This window comes from Phyllostomus hastatus, unplaced genomic scaffold (assembly GCF_019186645.2).
Source record: "Phyllostomus hastatus isolate PE091 unplaced genomic scaffold, TTU_PhHast_1.1 phas_contig_283, whole genome shotgun sequence".
Lineage (NCBI taxonomy): Eukaryota > Metazoa > Chordata > Mammalia > Chiroptera > Phyllostomidae > Phyllostomus > Phyllostomus hastatus.
The window spans coordinates 8,338,619-8,361,726 of record NW_025333833.1 but is presented as its reverse complement, the minus strand read 5'-3'; the positions used below and the strand labels follow the sequence as shown (position 1 = coordinate 8,361,726).

The 23,108-nt window shown below is 41.8% G+C and overlaps 1 protein-coding gene across 8 annotated transcripts in view; it reads right to left on the bottom strand.

Moving 5' to 3' along the window:
- RASAL2 (RAS protein activator like 2) overlaps positions 1–23,108 on the bottom strand; it is a 278,498-nt gene that overhangs the window by 67,969 nt on the left and 187,421 nt on the right. For all 8 annotated transcript variants that reach the window (XM_045838806.1, XM_045838807.1, XM_045838808.1 and 5 more), the window contains one exon: positions 5,724–5,830. In XM_045838806.1, coding sequence (XP_045694762.1) covers positions 5,724–5,830 — 107 coding nt within the window. The remainder of the gene's footprint in view (positions 1–5,723; positions 5,831–23,108) is intronic.

Below are 23,108 nucleotides of genomic sequence, written 5' to 3'. Positions count from 1 at the left end.
AAACAAAGATCTTATTAAGGATCTTATTGATCTTCCTGACAGTTCTATTCCAAACAGAGACCCATACAAACTGAGCCTAAAATCTTGACACTCGAGAAAGGATGTAACATTTCTCTTAACGCAGGAATTTAACTTCGTCTACATTTATCATTCCCAAGCCTCACTTCCTTCGAAAAACTACGGAAAGGCTTCCCCTCTTGCCATCTTGTGTACCTTGTGCCTGGGAATGCTCAGGTGCCACTGTGACGAGCACACAAGGAGGGTCACACAGGAGAGCCAGCTACTGCTCTCGCTCGACTATGCTTCCTGGTTGTCTTGGCATATATTTTAGTGCCAGAAGCCTTTCAGAGCCAAGCTCAAAGCTAACACAAACGAAGCAGCTGCGACTGCATTGTGTTATGTTCACATGAAAGGCCGGCTCAGACCATTGTGCGACGGAGAGGAGAACGGCGAGCCGAGCACCTGGCCCGGAACACAGCCCGCCTTCTCTCGGCCACAGCTAAACCGAGGGCACCGTCTAAGGAGAAGCGGTAAAAAAATCGTAAATATCAATAGTCACTTTATACATAGGGTGTTCAAGAAAGGAGGCTGTTCCAGAAACTAAGGCAATGGGAAAGAGACACACACATACAATTACAAGACGTGATCATTTTCCCTTTCGGAATTAAATTATATTATAAGCACCTAAATAACTTTTCATTAGTTTACTCATTTCTTCCTAATAACTCCTGTAATATTTTAATGTAGTTTTGACAATGTATAAAACATAGAATGGATACCTTGTTTAAAGGAAAACACAATATGACAGAGGTAAAAAGTGTACCAGGATGGTAAAGAAAAAGTGAAACATAGGATCTTTAAAAAGAGGCAAAAACTATTCAAATGACCAAAACCATTCTTGAGGGATCTAACAGTCAAAACTCAGATCTGCAGAAACATTGTGAGCTTACACAATATATGAAACCTGAATGGATCAGAGTCACAGAAACAAATCACTAATTAAGAAAAAGTCTACCTAGTTTCACTTCCCAATATAAGTCGACATAGTATATCCTGTATACGTAAGACATCATAGCCCTGATTCCAAATACAACTTCAAATCTTGCTTTATTGAGGAAAAAAATGTTAGTATTCTGCACAGGTACACTCACTTATTCCAGATGATCCCTTAGTGGTTATCAAATGGTTTGGTAATCTATTTGACCAGAGACCTCACCAGTAAATACCAAGAGAGTGAGTATAAGAGATACTCTATTCTGGTCCTTCGATAATTCGTGCATATTTCGTTCACTTGCAATTATTTGTTAGGTGTCCATTGTGTGTAAGGTACTGTACTAGGCACTGGGGTGGCAGCAAAGATGAACAGAAGAGGTATCCACTGTCTAATGAGGGACACAGACCTACAAGCAAATACTATTTTCAATCCACTGTTGGGAAACCGTGTATGCACAGTGCTGACTGAAGACGCACACAAAGTTTCGACTGTTGGGTGGCCGGTCCTCCGAACCCCAGCATTGGTCAAGGGCCAACTGTAAGTACAATGGGAATTACAGGGGAGAAACTCGGGGTGAGAGGGAGGAAGAGCAGAACAGCTATCACGCGAATCACTGCTTTTTCTTATGGGTGATTAAAGTACAAATGCACTTAAACATTCCTAAAAACCAGGTCATCGCCTTAACCTGTAGGTTCAGCGTCTATATAAGTTCCCTCTTTCATTTCTCATGCACTTCTTTTCAAACTTACTGACTCTGTTGTCTATACTTGCATAAAGATAGCTTAGACTAAGTAAGAGTCTAAGCCATCTTGCTGTGCTGGATATCCATTTTACATTTTTCAAAATACAAATTTGGGGGAATGAGGAGGCTACACAAAGGTTCCGCCCCCCTGTGGGGGGCTCACTGTTCTGGTTACACACTGTGGCTCATTTCCGCCTCCCCCAGGAGCTCAGCAGGACGGCCTCCCCCGGGTCTCCCAGAAGCTGACCTCGACTCTAGTGCTGTCAGCTGCGAGGTGGCGGCTGGACTGGTCCTCTACTGAATGCCGGCCCCTTACCCCCGACTCTGAGTGCTGGCAAGAGGAAGAAGAGTCACTCGGGAAAGAGGCAAGTAATTTACCGACACTTCACAGTATTTATACAACTTGGTTTAGCTTTATGGGCCAAGACAAATATTTCAATAAACTAATCTCTAATGCTTTAGCAGCCAGCAAAATTTAGGCAAGCTTGACAAACAAAGCCACTCACTTACGTCTTGTCCTAACTCACATTCCCAGGCCCCTCTCTCACCATTTTTGCCTACACGCTTTTCTATTCCCGCCTCACTGAACCCTTTCCATGTTCCCTGATGGCATCGGTTACCTTATGAAGCGTGCCTTCCCAAAATGCTGTTGGCTCAGCCTGGAATACTCCCCTTCCCTTGTCAATTACTTTCATTCAGCCTTTGAAACTAGGCTCAGACACTGGCTCACGGCAAAGCCTTAGCAAACACAGTACGTTTTTAAAAACTCGTGTAACCATACGTATCTACCTCCTTATGAACCTGGCCCCTTTTCTGTCTCTTGCTACTAGATTGTAAGTTCTCTGAGAGTGGAAAATTCTGGGTTCATTTCTGTTCCCTAGCACCACGTACAGTGCCAGGGAAGTATCTATAATTGGCGAATCACCAACACTTTGCCCAAAGTAAGCATTCAACAAGTGTGTCAGTCGTTTCAGTCAAGGCTTGCTAAGATCTCTTTCATCTGCTCTGCTCCGAGTGAGCGTGAAAATGTCGCCAGGAAGGACAGGCTGTTGTGGGGAGCCTACTACTAGCTCCCTTGTGGGTTCAACTGAGGAGCACTGAACCACCTGCCGTTCACCACAGTGAAGACACTTGAACCCTACCTACAACTTCTGCCCCTTCCTCAAGGTAACATGGAGATCGCCATCTTTGTGATACTGTGTCAGTAACTCAAAGTTAAGCATCTCAGAGCTTGGTTCGTTTTTGTACTGCTTTTCTATATTCAGAGAGTCCATTTTGATATTAATTACTACAGTATTTTGTGTTGATCTAAAAAATACACATACTTCTTATTCTTATCGCCAATACATGTAAGCGATGCAAGTCACATTAGCTATTGGTGTTATGCATAAATTAAAAAAAAATACAGTGTACCTCCATAGACATCCAAGTACTACGGTGCCTCCTTTAGCCAGCGTGTTACGGTTTCTCTCAGAAGAATATAAATTATTTATCCAGCATTATCAAGGAATGAGGTACTTCACAAGGCAGATTTTTCTGGTAAGTTTTTTTAAGCATCACAGATCTTCAAGATTTTAAAAACTCCCACTGGCTATATGTTACACAATATAAATGCTCACACTGGATATATATTACACAATATTGTACAGTCCACTTTTTAAAAAGCTCAGAACAACAAATACAACCTCACTTCTTGACTTCACGATTCAGGAGCATTATTAACGTCAATTACTGCACTGTGCACCATCCATCCTGTAACACGATGGTACCATTAAGGGCTATTGATGAATGTAAGGCTCTTTGCCTTTATCCTAAGTGGGTTCAGATTGTTTTTACGGCTCTGCAACCAGTGTGTTCTGATGGTTATTTTTCAAATGACTGTCTAGGCAAGGGCTCGTGGAGGGTTAAATCCTCCTAGAACGAAGCTCATAGGCTCAGTGACCGCAACTGGTTAGGCAAAGGCCTCCTCCTTCCCTCGAGGAGGTGGCGGAGGTGGTCGGGAGCCTCACTGCTGAGCCAGTGGTCTGTACACGGTGCCAGTCTTGGTGTGCACGCGTTGTCAGTGTATTACTTTTACTCGAGAATCATTAGTCTCAGAGTGAAGGTAAACCTTAGACTACCTGTCAACTTATTGCTTAAATCAATTAAAAATTGTTGTTCATACTTAATTCAAATTGTTTAAAGCCCAGACATGAACTTCAGACTGAACTTAGAAGTACTTCAATGCTCCCATTTTGCAGAAGGATGTTCTTCAGCTACTGACTTAAAAATTCTTTTAAAGCATTCACCATTCTATTCCAGCATGATGGTATGAAAACTTCAAATTCTAGTTCAATCCCTTTTTGCCAAACTCTGTATGTGGATAGTTATTTTCAGTACATTTGATCTCTGTCTCATCAGGAAAACAAGGACAGGGGAGAGGAAAAAATGCCTTCTTCATTCACCAAAAAGTTTTAAAGAATAGGGAGCCATACCTATGGAACAGAGAAGTTTAGTAAAAGGCATGAAACCTACTATTTTAATATTCCTGTCATAATTGGGTTAGAATATTAACCCAACATTTGCTTGTGATCTTTAAAAACGAATAAAATTGTAAAAACTTGAAAAGGCACAGTAACAAGTATCCACAAACTACAAGGTACTAAGATACAATAGGGAGAAATCTTGCTCCTTAGGGTTAATCCATAACAAAACATCATTAAAGTTAACTTACTAATGAATGCCTACTTGTATGTCTCAAAATATCAGTTCTACGTAAAACGTCATCCCAACTTAAAAAAAATAGCCCTGGAATAAGTACATAAAGAGAGAATATAAGATATTAACTAGGCTGAATTAAGGTAAAAAAACCTCTTTACTTCCACAGAAAAATCTATTTCTTTTTTATATTGATTTCCATTGTATCTACAATAATGACCAACTTTATGCAGGTCATTCTTGTCAAGTTTAAACACAATGGACTTTAATAATATGATTGGAGGTAACTGCATTTCTTGCTCAATAAACAAAGAAAATGAATGAATGAAGATACGGGTCACTCAGAGTTACATCCAACGGTCCATGACAGGCCTGCAGCTGGTGGTCAGCCGAGGTGTCCACCCCCTGGGGGCTCCCCCCGTCGGCACCCTTTGAACTGAACACTGACTCTCAACACCACCTCATCAGTTTAAGGAGTATTTTACATGGGAGGGTTTCTGCCAGGCTATTTCTTAAGCACTTTAAGGGTCATTTAAAAGATGACTTAAGCAAAGCACAGGCCAGATTTCATGATTAGAACTCACAATTGTTTAAATTCTCTGATTATATGCTTTACAACTTTATAAGTCTCATCATTCTCTACTTATGTCCCAGCTCTAGAAAATTAAAAAAAAATCATACCCCATACCTTAAAAAAATGAAAGAAAGAAATGAATTAATTAATTCTCACCAGCACCTTTATAGAACTATGATAGGTTTTGGCTAGCAACTTGGTAAAAGGTCATTCTGCAAAGATTTGCATTGTATAGTTCACAGGAATTTGAATTTCATGTATTTACTTATATACAGGGTCTGGCACAAATAATGCCCCAGTTTTTATTACAAACTTTTATTACAAAATCATAAGCATGTCACTCTGTAACATAACACTATCACACTCAAGCACACCCTAGGACATTGTAGGTGAAGTGTTCAAATGAAAACTGTAAGTTGTTACATCCATATTGTTACCTGACCGACCACACTCATGCAGGCCTTCCTTCTGCCGGACCCTATAGGTTGGAAGTGACCCACAAGCAAAAATAAAACTCCCTACAACCTAACGAGCCTTTAGCTGAGGGTAGTGGGCATTAGCCACAGTTAATAATCTACAGAAGTTGATAACTTTATCCCTTCAACATAAGTACTGTAAAGAAATTCCTGAGGAACAAAATGGTCATAGTAATTCTCTCGAACTCTAAGAAGAAAGAAGAAAAGCGAAGTATCCCCTGGGAGAAGAGAAACGCTTACTGGTACTTTGAAGGGCGAGGTATATGCAGTGTCCATGGAGCTGGGCTTCTCCGACGTGCTGGTCCCCGAGATGCTCCGTCTGCGGGGGGACCTCTCTGCGGGCACCTCTGGAAGAGAATGGATGGCACATCACTAAGAACTCCGCATTCCAGAGATTTCTCTTTGCAAAATCATTGTTTTTTTCCCCCCTCCCACAAAATCAGTTTGCTTTAAAGGTACATTACATTCTACATCCACACCATTTCTCTCTTTATCTCTGTGGCATTTGACCCATCGAGACACTAGAAGACGGTCACAGTTAAGAATCTGCTGTCGGGCAGCAGCTTATGTCTTATCTGTGCACATATAAAAAGTAATTTCCTCTGAGCTAAGTTTAATATCTGTAAGTTCGCTTAATATTTGCCTCTCACAGGGTATGCATCTACTTCTCCATTTGTCAGCAATATAGGAGTTAACAGAAATTTCTGATGCTCTTGTGAACAAAACACAGTCTAGGGCTGCTCGTGGTGTGATGCTGCTTGCACAAAGGTCAAAGTTCAGCTGTGTGCAGATGCGATGATTCATTCGCCAGGCTGCAAACCAAAGGGCTATGCAAAGACTGAGAGCCGCTGCCAGGGAAAAATATCATATATGCCTGTGCGGATACAAAAATAGATCAGCTTCTCCTTGTTCTGGCAATATGACCTTATTAGGATCTTACTCTGGAATCCTCAATCTATTCACGCTAGTTAACCAGCTTCAGATTTTGCACATAATGTGGTAATCTCAAAGTTAATGACTAGACACTACATTAAGGTTACATTTTCTTCGAAGAGAGATATATGCATAAAGATGCACATACACAAGCACACACAGATGAGAGAGAGATACGTAATTATACCTTTGTCACAACTGCTTCCCATCTCCACTTCAACTGACAGACATATAGGAATCCAGCTTCTCAGGGAACATGAGATAATCTCAACATGGACAAGGAAAAACAAAACACATCCTAAAAAAAGTATTCTGTGGGATCTTCCAGATCTTAAAAAAATAAGGAGTAAGTCGTGACTCCGGAGACTGACATTTTGCTTCCTGCTGTTCTCCCTTTAAAAGACAGATGCGGCTCAAACTTCCATTTCTGGCCTCCTGGCCCCTGGGATCCGTGCTACTTCCACTTAAGAGAAAGCGGGTTTTTTTCCCCTCCCGCTCCCGCCCAGTGTCTTGCTCTCCCCCTCCCTCCCCACAGCTTGCAGAAAGAGTAAGCGAGAGAGAAACACACGACTGCAGCTATTCAATCAATCGCTCCCACCGCACATCCTCATTAGTGATTTTCAGGCTATTAGCAGACGCCCAGCCGCTGCCGCCCCCCCGTTACAGAAAATTTCACTGTGTTGCACTGATCTGCCGCAAGAAAAAAACACTTACTGAAATTTATAGTCAGTGAGTGCCAAAAGGACACCATTTTACACAGACTCGGCGATGCCCACCGATCGGTCCCTCCCACGGCTCACCGACTGCGGGTGCCGACCCTGTTACCATCTCTGCCTCTTGGAGACGGATTTGCTTTCCCTGACTCAACATCGTCGCCGTGACATCCTGACTAGTGAGACAGAAGCCAGCACTCCTAATGACTGAGAGGTTGGTAACACGGTGTCTTACAAGCCTGCAGTACAAGGAAGGTCCACACTATAACTGTGCTTTAAAATCAGGACCAATAACTTAACTGTAAATCTCTCGACTTCTTGCCAACCATCGGCGGTTGGTTAAATGAGCCTTAATGCACGGAGTCATTTTCAGAATGAGGCACACGGGGTTTAGTGCACTTTTCTAAAAAATGGCAGTGTAAGTGGCCAGAATTCATGGGAATGGCACAAAGCACTGAATTTAAACACACCGGTCGGTCGAACACACTGAACCAGACCTTCAGACTCTGGGAACCTGACATTGAGGAGTGAGTGTCCCAGTGGGGCAGGTCCCACGGGGGACAGGCAGGTGAGCAAGGGCGCTGGGGGAGGCGAGGACAGCCTCATCCTCCCTCTGACAATTACCTCTAATTAGCAAGTATGGGCGACTGTTACAATAAAATATGTTTTTAATCTCTGAATAATGGATGGAGAAACAAAACGAGGAGAAAAAGAAGTTCCCTCAGCAAGGAAAGGATGGTCTAGTAAACAGTTTTCTTTGATTTGCAATGTTCTCACTAAGAACAAAAATTGAAACTTATTTCTTCACTTTCTTCCAAACATTTAATTTTACTTTTCAGGCATATGAACTCATTAAGTAAACATATTTGAGTGCTTTTAACTATTTGGAAATTATATGGGCTAAAATGGGCAACCCCATTATCGATCTCTAACACATACATTACTTCTTGCTGTTGTTTTAATTGCAGATTCTCTTTGTGTATCATGAAAAAAGGCAAAACCCCACAATTCTGATGTAGCTTAAGTGTTAGTGGGTTCAAAAGAAGAAGTTAAATTATTCCAGAAGTGTGAATGATTATCCCCAAAGAGGGAAAAGAAAAGACACGAGGTTAGCTAAACAGACTAACGTAAGGGGAATCAGTCCACACTTCTTGACTTTCTCAGCCCCCACAACAATGCAAAGAAGAAAAAAAAATAAAGGCTGTTTACTACCCACGTTCTTTGGTCCTCAGAAGATTCATAACCACTCCAAAGCCAAGGCAAGACTATACACCCCAAGAACCAATCAATGTCCACTTAGAAAGAAGGAAGCAGCAGCAGCAAGGGTGGAACTGACAACTTGCTGGGCTAGTCCCAGGCAGGCCTGCGCACCCAACTGGTCCAGCCACCTCAACATGGAGTCTCCAAGCGGGAAGGAAAACTGCTATTACGCTCTTGAAGTTACATTTCTGCTGAGGCGGATGGAAAATCTATAGTGGTTCCAGTAGGCCAAAATTAGACAGCTTTCTCCTCTACCCCCCTTCCTGCTACATGCTACCGCATTATTTTCACCTGCTGTAAAAATTAATGTTCTTTCCTAGTCACAATATTTAATTATAGTCATTTTAAAATATGCTCGCTTTCTAAGGCTGAGACATATCATATTGTTTCAGTAGATAAAGGTCTGAGATGGTTTTGTTCACTTTCTCATCATCTAAAAATAGTATTTTTTCATCTTCGGATTGAAAGAGCCTGGTTAAGTTTTAAATTTATCTCATCATTTCCTTTGCCACTGGGTATGAGCTGAGACGAGGTGACAGCGTATCATAATGAGAGAGAACCTCCAGCCCAGCCCTGGGTGGAATGATGTATTGAACAAAGAGAACACTGGGCTTTTCTTAGCAGCACCACCACCGGCCGACTGACTGCCCGTGTGCCCTGTGGGAGCCATTTCACCTTGCCCACTCCGCTCTTCATTAGCAAACTGGGTTACTCGGGCCAACCAGAGACGAAGACAAGATAATGAGCTCATGTGCTTCGATGCAGAATTAGCATTTTCGGAGAAAGGGGCTCTCTAAGTACAAAGTGTAGTACTGTGACGTCATTTCCTCAACGCATCGTTTTCCTCTCTGTCAATGTGCTTTCTTTGAAAAGTGCCGCAAAGTGCTCGACAACTGGATAATGATAGGGGCAAAAGGCACTTCTGATAGAGGACGTGCCTGTTCAACAAACAGAACCCGGCCTCTGCCTTTAGGACCTACTAGTGTGTCCGTGGCCTTCAGTGCCACTTACCAGGAAGCAAATGTCAAAAAGTGTGTGTGGGGGGGGAAGAGCAGTCGCTCCACTGTAGCGAGTACAGGGAAGGGGCGGCTGCCCTGAGAAGGTGAGTTTGAGTCGACACCGTGGAGGTGAGGCAGTCACCCTGTGGGTTTCCACGGGGAGGACTCCGCTGGTGGAGGGACGCCAACGCCGGCTTCCAGGGTGACAGCAGCCGGCGGCGGAGGGGGGGGGGCGGCGCTGGAGGGACCCGTGTCGGTGAGCTCGGTGAGCGGGGACAAAATAGCAGCAGAGAGCTCGTGGGCCTGTGCAGAATAACTGGGCGTCTTACTCTCAAAGAAACACCACCTGGTGAAATACACTTCCTGGCCCTTCCTTAATTATTTTCTGTTCAGGATTCTGAATAATAAATGTGACTGAAATAATTCTGGAATATTGTGTTTGGAAAGAGCGTAAAGGGAAATGTTTATCGTATATGTTTGCTAATACAGAAATGTTTAACTGAGGGATAAGGTTAAACCTTATCCCTTATTGCAAAACCCTCTGAAAGTATCAAGAGAAACGTGCCTGTTATATAACATTATTATGGCCAAACATGTATAAGCATCAAATCAAACACATTTACTGTTCGTTCAATCACATTGAACCAAAGTCCGTATATCAACACGCCACACAGGCACACATGGAACATAAATGACACAGCTACCAATGTCACGAATTCTGATGTCTACCACTTTCAGATCAAGTTACACCAGTTTCTTAAAAAGGTAGGTTCGATGATTCATAAATACTTTTCAAAAGAGAAAACGATGTACTATTAAAGTTATTTAAGCACCCGTTTTGCAAACTATCTAGGGTGGAAGTCTTGTCACGATCATGTCAGCCACCACGGGGTGTCTGTTACGTGCTGAGCACCGGGCCTTCTGTCTGTCCTGCTGAGTCCTGGGGACGGCCCCTGCGGTGGCGCCGGCTCCGGCTCTCTGGGGTCAGAGTGGGGCACATTGAGAAGACGGAAACGATTTTACCCACGTGAAAGTCGTTTCAGAAAGTTCAACATGAAACATGAACAAGATGCAGGAGGAGATGTATGGAGCTCTAGTCTGGTGGGCAGTGATGAGAGGAACCAAAATACCCTTCTCGCAGCAAACGTCTCCAGCTGCGACAGCCCAGAAAACACTGTACGCTCACAGACGCAGCCGGTCTGGCCCGCGCTCGTGTCGCCTGTCTAAATATTTCACGTGAATAGCAACCTAGACCGATCCCTACCAATTGTGTTGTCCAGAAGTATAAAATATGAATGAATGTGAATGCTTTCCCAGTTAGAATTATTCACAGGTCCCTTTAATATTTCTGATATTATAGTTAGGAAACACGTGTTCTAATATTCTTAAAAGGGGAATTTTTCAATTCACTTCAAAAACCTTTTTAAAAATCAATAACATTCTAACACGGCATGCCGAGAAAACTGAATACACGCTACGCTGTGTGCGCGCGCGCCCATTCACGCCCCTGAAATTTCAGTGTGTGGGGCTGTCGTGAATGGGCCGGCCTCACTGTCATCTCCCTTCCCTTCTACGGTGTAAACGGTGGTAACAGTGAACAGGTGCGGGTCCAGTTATTAATAAATGAGATCAGCACACAACTTGGCTCTCCGTGCTGTGCATTCTAAATTAGAAGAATTCTCCTTCTATCGGCGGCACATAAGACATTTAAGAAACGGAATAGGAGGGAAGGAGTAGTGTTAGGAAATGGGTTTCTAAGAGGGATTTTAATAACAAGTGCACACTGTGAAAGAAAAAAGGCTTCATGCAAATGGAGTTGCATGCTTTTTGCTGGCGGACTCCTGGAGGTAATGGAAGCTTCGAGGTGCGGTGCGGGTGGAGGAGAATTTTATAAAGGAAACGGGATGAGAGCACAGAGAGGAGACCGGGGCACATGCACACAGCTGCTGACACCACAGCACCTGGGCGTTCCAGAGACCCCACCCGCCTGGCCGTCGGGGACGTCCTCCGCCATGTCCCCTTCCCTGCGTCACAGCCTGCGCACTCACACTCACACTCACTACCGTTCAGCTGCTCTGAAATACTAACCCCAGAGCCACTTAATCCGTCCAATTTGCACCACCCAGGAGGCAGCGCTTCCCTCAGACAGGCAGCCGGGTGAGGCTGGCACGCCCGAGACTCTCCCTCGGCACGTGCGCACTGCGGGTGAGTCAAGAAATGTGGAGGATTCTCAGCACGTACAGCCATCCAGTCTCCCCGCCTTTTTTTTACTTCAACAAATGTATTCTCTATTACTATTATTATCATCATAAATTTCTTCTGGCTAATATAATAGGAGAAGGGATTTCTCTCTGGTCAAGGGTCTGAACACCCACAACTGTTCCACTTCTTCCGCTCAGGGCTCCAGGTGATGGTACTGGACGGGCTGGCAGAGGACAGTGTTAGTGCAACAACACTCTCAACCAGAAAAGCTCAGGAACAACGGCTCAGGGTCACATGGTGTCTTAAGTGTCAAGCACGAAGCATATCTCCGGGTCTTGGTCCTAACAACCAGGGGACTTAAAAGTAATGATGAAAACATAACAAGGATAGCTACAATACCCAACTATTATTTCCTAATCCCGACTACAAAATAAGGGTGTTACACGAGTTCTCTTCAATCCTGATGACAATCTTCTGGAATTGGGATTATCACCCCCATTTTACAGAAAGAAAGAAAACAGTAGGCGTTCCGTGACTCTGCCCACGTGCGCCCAGCTGGTACAGGGCAGAGTCGGGACTAGAACCCGTGTGGTCTGGCTCTAGAGCCTCTACTTTTCATCACTGCGAGAACTATCCTGTTCTCCTTGTGTTTTGTACAATAGGCTGTAATGGAGAAAAGATAAGACAGGTAATCACGGAGACTCCTCCAAACAATAACTCAAAGAACTTTAACAATAGGCGCACAATTCTTTATATTTTAAAAAGAATTAAATCGTACCCTTTAAGCAATAATTTACTGCAAACAAAGCTCATCAAATAAAAGTTTTAATCCTGGGTGGCTGACGCTAAAATGGCTATTCTAGCTCAGTGAGGCAACAGGATACAGACGGAGAAAGGTTATTAGCTTAATGTAATGGTGAAAAATTTTGAACAAAACAGGAAGCAAGCTATCAAGAGTATCTACTACTGATTTCTTGAATAGAAACGCGACAAAGAGCCCTCCAAGATAAACCTGCACTTAGGGCGAATGAACAGGCGAAGCACAGAGGATTTTCAGGGTAGTGGAAACACTCCGTATGATACTGCAACGACGAACACATGCCATACGTTTGTCTAAACCCAGAGAACATACGGCATCAAGAGGGACTCCCAGTGTTAAACCACGGACCCCGGGTGACAATGATGCTGTCAGTGGAGGCTCACCATCTGTAACACACGCACTAGTCCAGCGGGGGTGCTGCTGATGGGGAGGCTGTGCACGTGTGGGGCACGGATGTACGGGGGCCCTCCGAACCTTCCTCTTAACTTGGCTGTTTATCTAAAACTGGAAAAAATAAAATCTTTACCAAAAGCCTTGCCCTTCCATCCCCCTTGGTAATCTTCAGTACCCCTAAATGAAGAGATAACTACTTAGGCCAATTCTATGAGAAAAAAACTAGATAAAAAGCATTACGATCTTAGGTTTTACAAAGAACACGCTCTTAAGTAACCAAGAAAGCACAGTTCAGCATAAAATGACTGTTTTGAACATTTCAGTTCAGTTATTTATAAGATTTTCCTTTTTTAATATTTTATTCATTTTTATGGAGGAAGGGAGGGAGAAAGAGAGGAAGAGAAACATTGATGTGCAAGAGAAACATTGGTTGCCTTTTGCACACCCCCAACTGGGGACCTGGCCCACAACCCAGGCATGTGCCCTGATTGGGAATTGAACCTGAGACCCTTCAGATTGCAGGATGACACCCAATCCACTGAGCCACACCAATCAGGGCTATTTATAAGATTTTCTTAATCTCACAGTTTCATTTAGGTGAGTCATAATTTGTCAACTCGAGAAGACAATTTCTTCTAACTTACAGAGATTTCTAATACCTTTATCTAAACTTTTTCTATAACTGACTTAATATGTTCTCAGGTTTGTATGTTTCATATATAACTGTGAGTTTAATCTTTGATTTATTTATGCCATGATTTCAGTATTCATCATTAAAATCTTTAAAGAAGATTGTGTCCTTGATTATGCCAGGGCCTTCTAAGACTAGTTTGAGATTTATCCTAAATAGACTTTAATAGAAAGTATTGAAAGTGTTGAAAGTGTACAAGTATTTGAGCCCCTAAATAGAAAGAGGAGAAATTCACCATTTACTGAGGACCAATTATGCGTATGAAACTGTGTGAAAACAAATAATGTTTACACGGGACATCACTCACTAGTGGAGGTGACAGAAAAGGGGGGGGCACCTGTGATGCTGATTTGCACCCCTTCTGCCTCCAAACACCACCAGGTCTCTGTAGAAGGGTCTGTCGGCTTCATTTTGTCCTCCTTATTTCCACTACCTTCCTCCAGGACTTTCTACCTGGTCTTGCAGATTCTGGCAGGACCCTCCTAACTGATCTCGCTGCCTCCTGTCTCTCTCTGCTGAAAGCTGTTCTGCTCCCCATTACTGGAGTGATCCCCCTAAAGCGTTATTTTCCTGATGGAGTCACCTCCCTAGAGATCTTAAGGCAGAGAGACCGTGGGCCGACCTTACGCCCATGCTCTCCGACATAGAGCCGTAGTCAAACCAGCCATACGGGCACCCTCGTGTCTGTCTCTGCTGAGGGTTTTCACTCATCTGCCGCATCTTAGGTGACCTTCAATGCAAATTTCAATTCATCTACTTCCACGAAGCCAGGCTTAATCATGACCACTTCCTTGATTTCCAATAAATACATTTACAAATTCCTATTACTTGATTACATGTTCTCCATTTTCAGGTTCCGAGCTATACTTCTATCCAGCACAGTGTTCTGCACCACAGTCTTGTACTGTGAGGTCCGAATAATGGTGATCTTGTCCAAATTTTCCAACGAAACAAATTTAAATAAATAGAATTCTCTCAATTTTAAATATTTCCCCCACAATGTTTTTATATACCATTCACACCCATTCTGGCTTGTCTGTAAGTATTAAAACAAGGTAAAAAATAATAATTAGTAACAAATAAATTTGAACTAAACAACTAAAAAGTAGTTCAGCATACTCTGCACACCTTGCTTTCTCCTTTAATAAACACATGACCATACAGAATTGCCATGTTTGTATGCTAAAATGGTAAAATATGAACAATTTCATATGGTTTAACCTAATACACAATAAAATTCTTTGATAAATTTTCGAGTTACCTCTAATTCAAATGTGGAGTTAAAATGTACCACCTAATCAATCACCTTTCATGTATATTAATTTGAATCTTCAGCTGTAATTAAGATTTTGATAAATAAACGTCATGGGAGACTAGGTTTAAAAGTTCTGAGGGTTTTTCCTCCTATGCATCATTTTATTTGAAAATTCACAAATTTCCAGGTTTTATTAAGAAGCACACTTAAATTATTCAGGTATAAGTCTTGATGTCTTCTTATTCATTTTCTTTTTCTGTAGCTACGTGTTTGGCTTTATTCTCTTTAGTTTTTAATTGCACATCCCAGTAAGAAAAATTTTTGAGAACTTCTTGCTCTTTCCTAAGGAAAGCCCCAAATGGTGATATCACATAAGACGCAAAAGCTTTAAGGGAACTATGACCGCGTGTGGGACTGAAAATGAATTCAGTTGACGTACTTAGGGCTCAGCATGCATGGTGGTATTTTTGTTTTTCAATTTAGATACCAGAATGCCGATTCATTCACTTACAATGAAGAACTGAATTTACCACTGGTTAGAAATATTAATTCAAGCGTGATGCAGCACTGACTCTTTTTTAGAAGTCAGGCTTTATGAGGAATTAAACTATTATCAGTAGTAAATTTTAAACTATTGGTTCAATTACTTGAATGGTTATGAGTAGCAGGGCTCCTTACATTTTTTATTTCTTTTATAGTCAATTTTAATAAGTTACATCTTCCTTTAAAATATCCACTTCTTTACATTTAAACATTTTTAAATACATCACCATAAAGTTTGTCATGATGGTCTTCTATTTTTCAAGTCTCTGATTTTGAGTAATGATGTCCCGTTTTCCATTCTAACATCGATTATTTGTGTTTTCTCCTTTCTCTTGAATGAATCTCGACGGTATTTATCTATTTTCATTGGAGAACTAACTTTTAAGAAACAACTCTTGGGTTTATTGATTTTATTACATTTATTTGTTTTCCATTTCATTATCATCTGCTGTTATCTTCATTATTTCTTTCCCAAAACTTTCTTTGGGTTTATTCTTTCACTTTCTAACTTTTTGAGTTAAATATTTAATTACCTCATTAATTCTCAGCCTTTCTCTTCTTCAATATAAAAGATTAAGACTATAAGTTTCACTTAATAACTATTTTAGCAATAAGTTAATAATTACTTTAGCAATATCCTACAGGTTTTGATATATACTATTTTCAGAATGTTCAGTTTTAAGTATTTTATAATTTCCATTATTATTTCTACTTGGGCTAAAGAATTATACATAAATAAGTTTATAAGTTTCCAAAAGTGAAGGTTTTTAAAGTATATTTTTTGTTACTAACTTCTAACTTAAGTTCAACTATGATCAAGAAAATGCTTTCTGTATGGTACAGACTTTGAAATTTGTTGAGATTTGGTTATACTTCAGTCTATTGTCAGTTTTCACAGATTTTATATATGCTAATGTAGACTATATCCTTGTTGGATTCAGGGTTCTATACATGTCCATTAACTCAAAGTTTTTGTATTGCTTCTTGTATTTTTATATCTTTTGTAGACTTACTCGTTTTTGCAGATAGGATTGTAGTTTAATATTTCTAACTTTCAGTCAATTTTTGCTTTATAAATTTTGAGGCTTTGTTATCAGATACATATAAGATTGCTATATCTTTCTAGTGATTTCTACATTTTATCATTGTGCAGAGACCTTCTTGATTCCTAGTAACGCCTTTTTAAATTTCCATTTTATCTCATTTTCATGGCTTGCTAGCTGTCTTTTAATTAGTATTTGTCTGATAAATCTTTCCCCAAACCTTTGACTTTTGATCCTCCTGGATCCTTATGTATGTGCCTCTCGTTCACAGCATTTCAAACAAACAAACAAACAAACAAACAAACAGAGTCTGACCATCTTTACCTTTTAACAATTTCTTATATTCTGCTTTCTGATATAGTTGGATTTTATTTTTACCATCTTACTGTGTTTTCTGTTTACTTTTCTTTGTTTTTCTGATTTTCTTTGTTTTCTCAGATCAGGTTTTAAAAATTCATTTTCCCTTCCACTGCTTTTGAAATTGTGCACTTGATTTCTACTCTTTTAATCATGTTCTTAACGTGTTAACACACATATTGAGAGTCTAGAGCTAATCCTGATTTCTAGCCTTCTCTTGAATAATTTAAGTGCTCTGAGACTTCAGGGCACTCCAATTCCAATGACCCCCTTTCTGTCTCCAGCAGTACTGCTGTCCCCCAGTTCAGTTGAACCTTACCAGAGCTGGGGCTATGAATTCTCAGGGGACTTTTATCCTCCTCACTACCCCCACCAGTCCAGACTAAGGTTAAGTAAGATTTGACAATTTTTATCAGTGAGCACCTTTTTTTCTTATTTTCATTTTCACTCATCAAGGGAGGCAGTCTTATGGGGAACAATGGAGTGGGGCTTTCAGTTCTAATTCCTCACGTTGTTTAGACCCGAGGCCCATTTCCTGCCTCGTGGTATGAACACTTAGCCTCGGCAATTCCGAGACCAGCAAATGCCAGCGGGACAATTTGCTACCTGGATTTTTAGTTGCTTCCCTTTTTGTCTTCCTGGGGATTTCCTTTCCTTCCCAAGAGGAAAGTTTAGCCATTTAGTTTAAAATGTTTGTTTCATTAACAGGACATTTCTAATATTTTCTGTATAATTTTTTATATCTAGTCTGCCATATTGGCAGAAACGGGATTTTTATTTTTGAATATGCTTTCTCCTGATTTTAGGTGTAACTTTAGTAATCAAATACTAGTCATCAATACCAAATAATTAACTGTAGTCAGTACAGTCAGTTAGAAACTTAGAAATATTTAGGTTTTGTCCAAATTACATTCTTTTATAAAATATTCTATCAGTTAAATGATTTCACTTAATGAAATAAAATCAAATCACTCCAATTCAATTAGGAAAATGTAAAGTAGAACAAAATATTTGTTGAGTATTTTCCTTCTTAGTCTTGAATTTGGGAAACCCAATGATAATCTACTGAATAAAAATTGCAAATGTGGCCAATGCACCTTACGTGGGACTCACAGACATGAGACTAGAGAACAGAAGTAGCAAAGGTGGAGGAGGAATGGAACTGATACAGTAATTTGGGTAACTGTGAAAACGGCTGAATCTCAAACTTTTGGGTATCTGAATAGCATTGATTCATTATAAACAGTATTTATCAAGCACCTATTCAGTGCTCTTTTGGAAAATCCCAAAATATCAAGAGCAGAACTCTATGATGGAGTGGCAGGGGAATGCCAGATGGGGACACAAATAACTAACTACCGTGCAGGACCAGGTAAGAGAAATGTTGTGAGATTAATACAATGGCTGGTTACATTCTTCATCCTCCTTACTTTTCATTGCTAAATCTCTGCATGCATCTTTGATTCCTGTATGAGTTTCTCCATTCTCCCCTCAAAAGCTTATGTCTGCACACCCCTAATCCCACCCTCACCCCCAAACCTGTGAAAGATTTTGTTCTCTGAGTTATTCCCCTTTTTTGTAGGTTCCATATCCTGCTCCCTCTCCTCTACCAAAAATACACACAAGTCTCTCCAATTTTTTTAAAAGGCACCTTTCCTCTTCTATGAGCCACAGATTTCTCCAGGCAAGAGACAGACTCTGCAGCCTTCACTGTTACACCATCGGCTGTCCTTCTAGATATTATAAAACCTGACTCTCTTCCCTCAACTCTGATGAATGAAATAGCACTGGTAGTTTCACAGGCCAGCGGAAGTCTCCCCATTGTCAGATCCAGTGGTCTCTCCTGCCTTCTCTTTGGCTTTTCTAACCACTGGCACTATTGACCGCCATGTTGACCTTTCTGCCTTAGCACGTGCCACACCACATCCCTCCGGCTTTCTTCCTACCATTACGTCATTCCCTCTGTGCTTCCTCTGCTTCGCCACCCACCCCGCCCCACCACGGGTGACTCAAGGCTCAGTCCCCGCCCTCCGTTTCTTCTTGACAGGCTCTCCCAGTAGATCACCTGTTCCTGCTCAGAGTGCCAGCTTTGTCTATTCTCCAGATGGCTCTCGCATGTTGCTCTAGGTGAGTTCATCTCTAACCACCAGAACTGTATCTCAGTCCGCCTGTGTACTAGTGACCTCACGCTCAACATAGCTAAGTAGAGCTCATCTTCTTCCCTCAAAACCTGGGTCCCTTGAACAACTTCTCTACTTTGGTAATAGTAGCGCCATCTTCCCAAGTTCAAAAACAGTTTTTGCCTCAGCATGTTCCCCATTCCTCCAATCGGCCACCAGTGCTGCTGCTAAGATTCTATGTAAGCTGCCCACCTTTTCATCTTCCTCCTCTGAGCTGCACAAAGTTCCATCTGCAGGTAAAGTCTACTAGGAGCTAAAAAGACAGAGGACTGAGCCCCTGAGGTGGACGCATTCACAATCTAATTATAATAATAAACAAGCAAACCGCTGTTTATAATATAAAGGACTAAGCGTTAAAATAGAGGCACTTATTTCAGATCTGTAGTACTGTAATGGCATTCAAACAGGTTTAACTGCTTCTAGTCCCTTCCCCCATTGGGACACTTTCAGACATGCCTTCCTAGAGAGCTGTTTTGACAATGTCTTCTTCTTGCTCAAGAACCTTTAATTCATGATTCCCAACTGCTTTTAGGATAAAACAGTTGCTCATCAGCCTGCTATGAAAGTCCTACACAGTGAGCCACCAAATATCCCGCAAGCATTACCTCTCATCGCTTCTTTACAAATCAGTTTGCTCATTGGACATGAACATTAATTTAACACTCCTCATGGCACTCCTTTCATACAGAAAATGCTGTTCCCATAAAAATCTATCCTATCTTTTAAGTTTCAGATTAAGTCCTATCTCTGTAAAGCAATCTCCGGCGTCCCTAACCAAAAACGATGGTTTCCTTCAAATTCTCAAAGCAAGTTTTGCCTGGATATATCACTTCACAATCATGTACTGCCTTATTTTATTTTATTATTGCCATTAACTTTCCCACTTAATTGTACATAGTTTGTGTTTTCTCCCCAACCGAATTCTCCGCTTTGCACAAGCAGCTCTATCTTACGCTTCCGTGTATCCAGCCCCAGTACCTAGCACGGTCCACCTGTTCATAGGGAGGACGTGAAACAGGGGTAGGGTCTGGGAAAGCGCAGTCCGGGTGAAGGGACACTGCCGAGGAAACAGCACGTGGACAGGTGGGAAAGGGCAATGCTTGCCCAAACTATCGACAGTTAATCAGTTTGGTGGAACGAAGTCCTCCCCACCCAGGTGAATACTGGAATGCCAGGGTGAAGGGTCAGAATGAGTTCCAGGGTCAGGGGTTTTAATCCAATCCGATAGGTGATGAGGGAACCATGGAAGGTTTTAGACGAAAGAACAGGGCACAGGTTTATGAAGTCTTATCAAAGCGGCAGTACACTAAATGCACAGGAAGGCCTGCAGGTCAGGTAAGTGGTACCGCCCGAAAGCGATGCAGCGAAGCCCCACCAACACAACGAGCTTTTCTTGCGGCCCTTCTCCTAGGGAGAGCTCTGCCATGAAATTCCCAGGCAAAGAATGCCCAGTTCAGTAGGTCCTCTGACACGACGTCTCCTTCGGTTCCCTTATCCTAGAGTCACCATAGAGCAGATTCGGTTTTCTTATTTTTCTCTTAGCACCTTCCCCGGGAAAAGCATGTTCTTACTAATGGTAACTAAATCAGCAAATGACTCATCATCACAGGGACTTTGCTTAATCCTCAAGCTATTACAAACTATAACAGTGATAGTTTTGCTTCTTGTTTCTCTAGAGGACTTTAGTAAATTCCTGTTTATCCACAGAAGGAGGCGTTAGCTACTCATGGTCAAGGGTAGCTTCACTCCCCAAAGCAAGACTTGCTGGCACCCAAGGGCTCAGCCCTGCCCCAGCAGAACGTGGGTCACACGGCTCTCCACTCACTCAGCAGCTGAGCGTCTCGTTAGAGCCCCTGAGCGGAGTCATGGCTCCGACTTACCTGTGTTTCATCTATTCCATATGCCAAGGTTTTCTCGCATGAGGTGTCCAATTTGTAGGAATTTGCATTTTTCTTCCGAGCATGGTCTAACATCCTTTGTCTTTATTACCTCCATCTGTGGCTAAAGAGGGATTTACTGATTCTCCTAAACAGAGGACGGGAGTACGGGTGGGAAGGGGCACAGACTGGAGTACTTTTTATTTGCTCCTCTTTATTTTTTAGATCAAATTCTTTCTAAGCATAGTGGGGCAATGGCTCAAAAAACTTTTTTAAAGAAATAAATACATTAATCTTGAGGGAACTAATTAAAATTTATAAAAAAGTATCATGCAAGAGCACGAAAAGACATTTAGTGACGACCCTGCCTTCCTTTCCCATGATGCTGCGGGGTCTAAGTGGTTGGTTTCACTCAGAGATATTTGTGTTTGCTTTTCTTCTCTGATGGTTTTCTATGAGGCTGGGGGGGAGGGGGATGGGGAGCAAGGAGAATGAGACAGGCTTCAGAGAAATGAGGAGTTAAGAAGTCCACATATTTTTTAAAGTCACTCAAATGCCCAAGACATGTAAATCAAGAGTAGGATTAATAGCTAAACATGTATACCTGGGTCTTTATAGAGCTAGAGAACACCTGATTAGAATGACCCTTCACACCTTAACTCCATGAAAAAAGAAATCACTATAAAATGTTAAGACTGACAATATAACTGAGTCAAGTAAAACAAAACAGAAACTTACGCTAAGTATAATAGAAACAATTTAAAAAGAGATATCTTCTGGGATAGCAGAAGGCTACAGGTCATAGAGGATATTCATGAGGAATAAATTAGAAAACCACAAATTTTGCCCACTACGATAAAAGTATACTTATATTTAGGGAATATATTATGAGACAAATCAAATTTATAAAAAAGATAAATTCGAAGACAATCATTAATCTAACAACAGTACTCACAAAATAGGATTTTGTAAGTATCAAGCTCTCCTATTGCATTTAAGACACAAATGGATTTATAATCTAACTTTCCTAGGAATTTGTTTATTACACCAATAATTCCATGATCAATAACTGCTTCACTTAAAAAATTGATCAGAAAGCATCTGTAAATGGGAAGTTAAAGTAATGGCTGGCCCATGCGTCCTATTTTATATACCCCACAGGAATCTTCCACACGAGCAGTACAGATATTTCACACCTTGCATAGAAGCTACTTCTTAAACCATATGTTGGCTTTTCCTGCAAACAAAGCCTACTCCCCCTCTCAGATGGCAAGCCTCGCCATCGCTGTATTAAGAGTTACAGTAAAACAATAACATATTCCGGCTAGCAGAAGTTGTCTCAATAGCACAAACAGCTGCCCAGATGACAGGCTAAGCCTTGCACGGAGCTGGCACCCTTTGTTAAAGCGAAGCCAACTGCCTCGTACTTCTCGTGGCCAATGTTGTTGGCACTATTGCTACAGACATAAGCAAAACCCTTGAACATATTCTCTTCATTCCTCTGCCCCTCCTTTAGAAACCCAAAAGTGGATTTTGGAAAATGGGGGGGTCTTACTCCCCCAAAGTCAGAGCAGCGCAGGCAACAAAGGGTTAAAAGAACAAGCGGCGCCCTACCGTACCCAGAAATGACAGAAGGCTCCTCTCCTCTTCGGTGCTACTATCCAACCACTCGGCCACATCGCCGGGGGAAAGGAGACTCATTCTCCAGCCAGAAAACTTTTCCATACAGAGCACAATGACTGAGTGATGAAGCGGGAAAAGAAAGACACAGAGACTGAATTCTTGGGGGCGCAACACTTAAAATTGCGAGGCAGGCTGTAGCAACGAAAGAGAAACTGTGATCCTCCCTCCACTCCGAATTCTGTCTCTGTGGCATCAATCTGATCCAGCGTGGGGAGGGGAAGGAAAGGGAGAGGGTTAAAAGAGGGTGATAGAAGAGAAGAAAAGAGAGATTTGTCCTGTCTCCTGGCGTTAAGCTTCAGCCTGAGAGAGAAAGCCAGGACAAAATTGAATAATGATTTGTGTTTAACGACAGGGGAGAGAGCGGAGGAAAATAAAGAATAAAGATACTCAAAGAAAAAGAAACAGGTTCCTACGCTGAAGCAGCCTGGATAACCGGACAGCACAATAGCTAATCAGTTAAGTAAAGCATATCATCAAACAGAAACAAAGGCAAAAGAACAAATTCAGCATTTTGTTTTGTTCTGAGAGAGAAAGGTTTTCAAATTTCCTTTCAGTCAGCCTAGAGACCTGCAGCCTCCTAACCCCTTCCTGCTTTAGCGATTGCAACAGCACCCCAGCCCCCTGGACGGAGATTTCCTGCAAGCCGCAAGCCCAGGCAGGTTGACAAATCTGTGAAT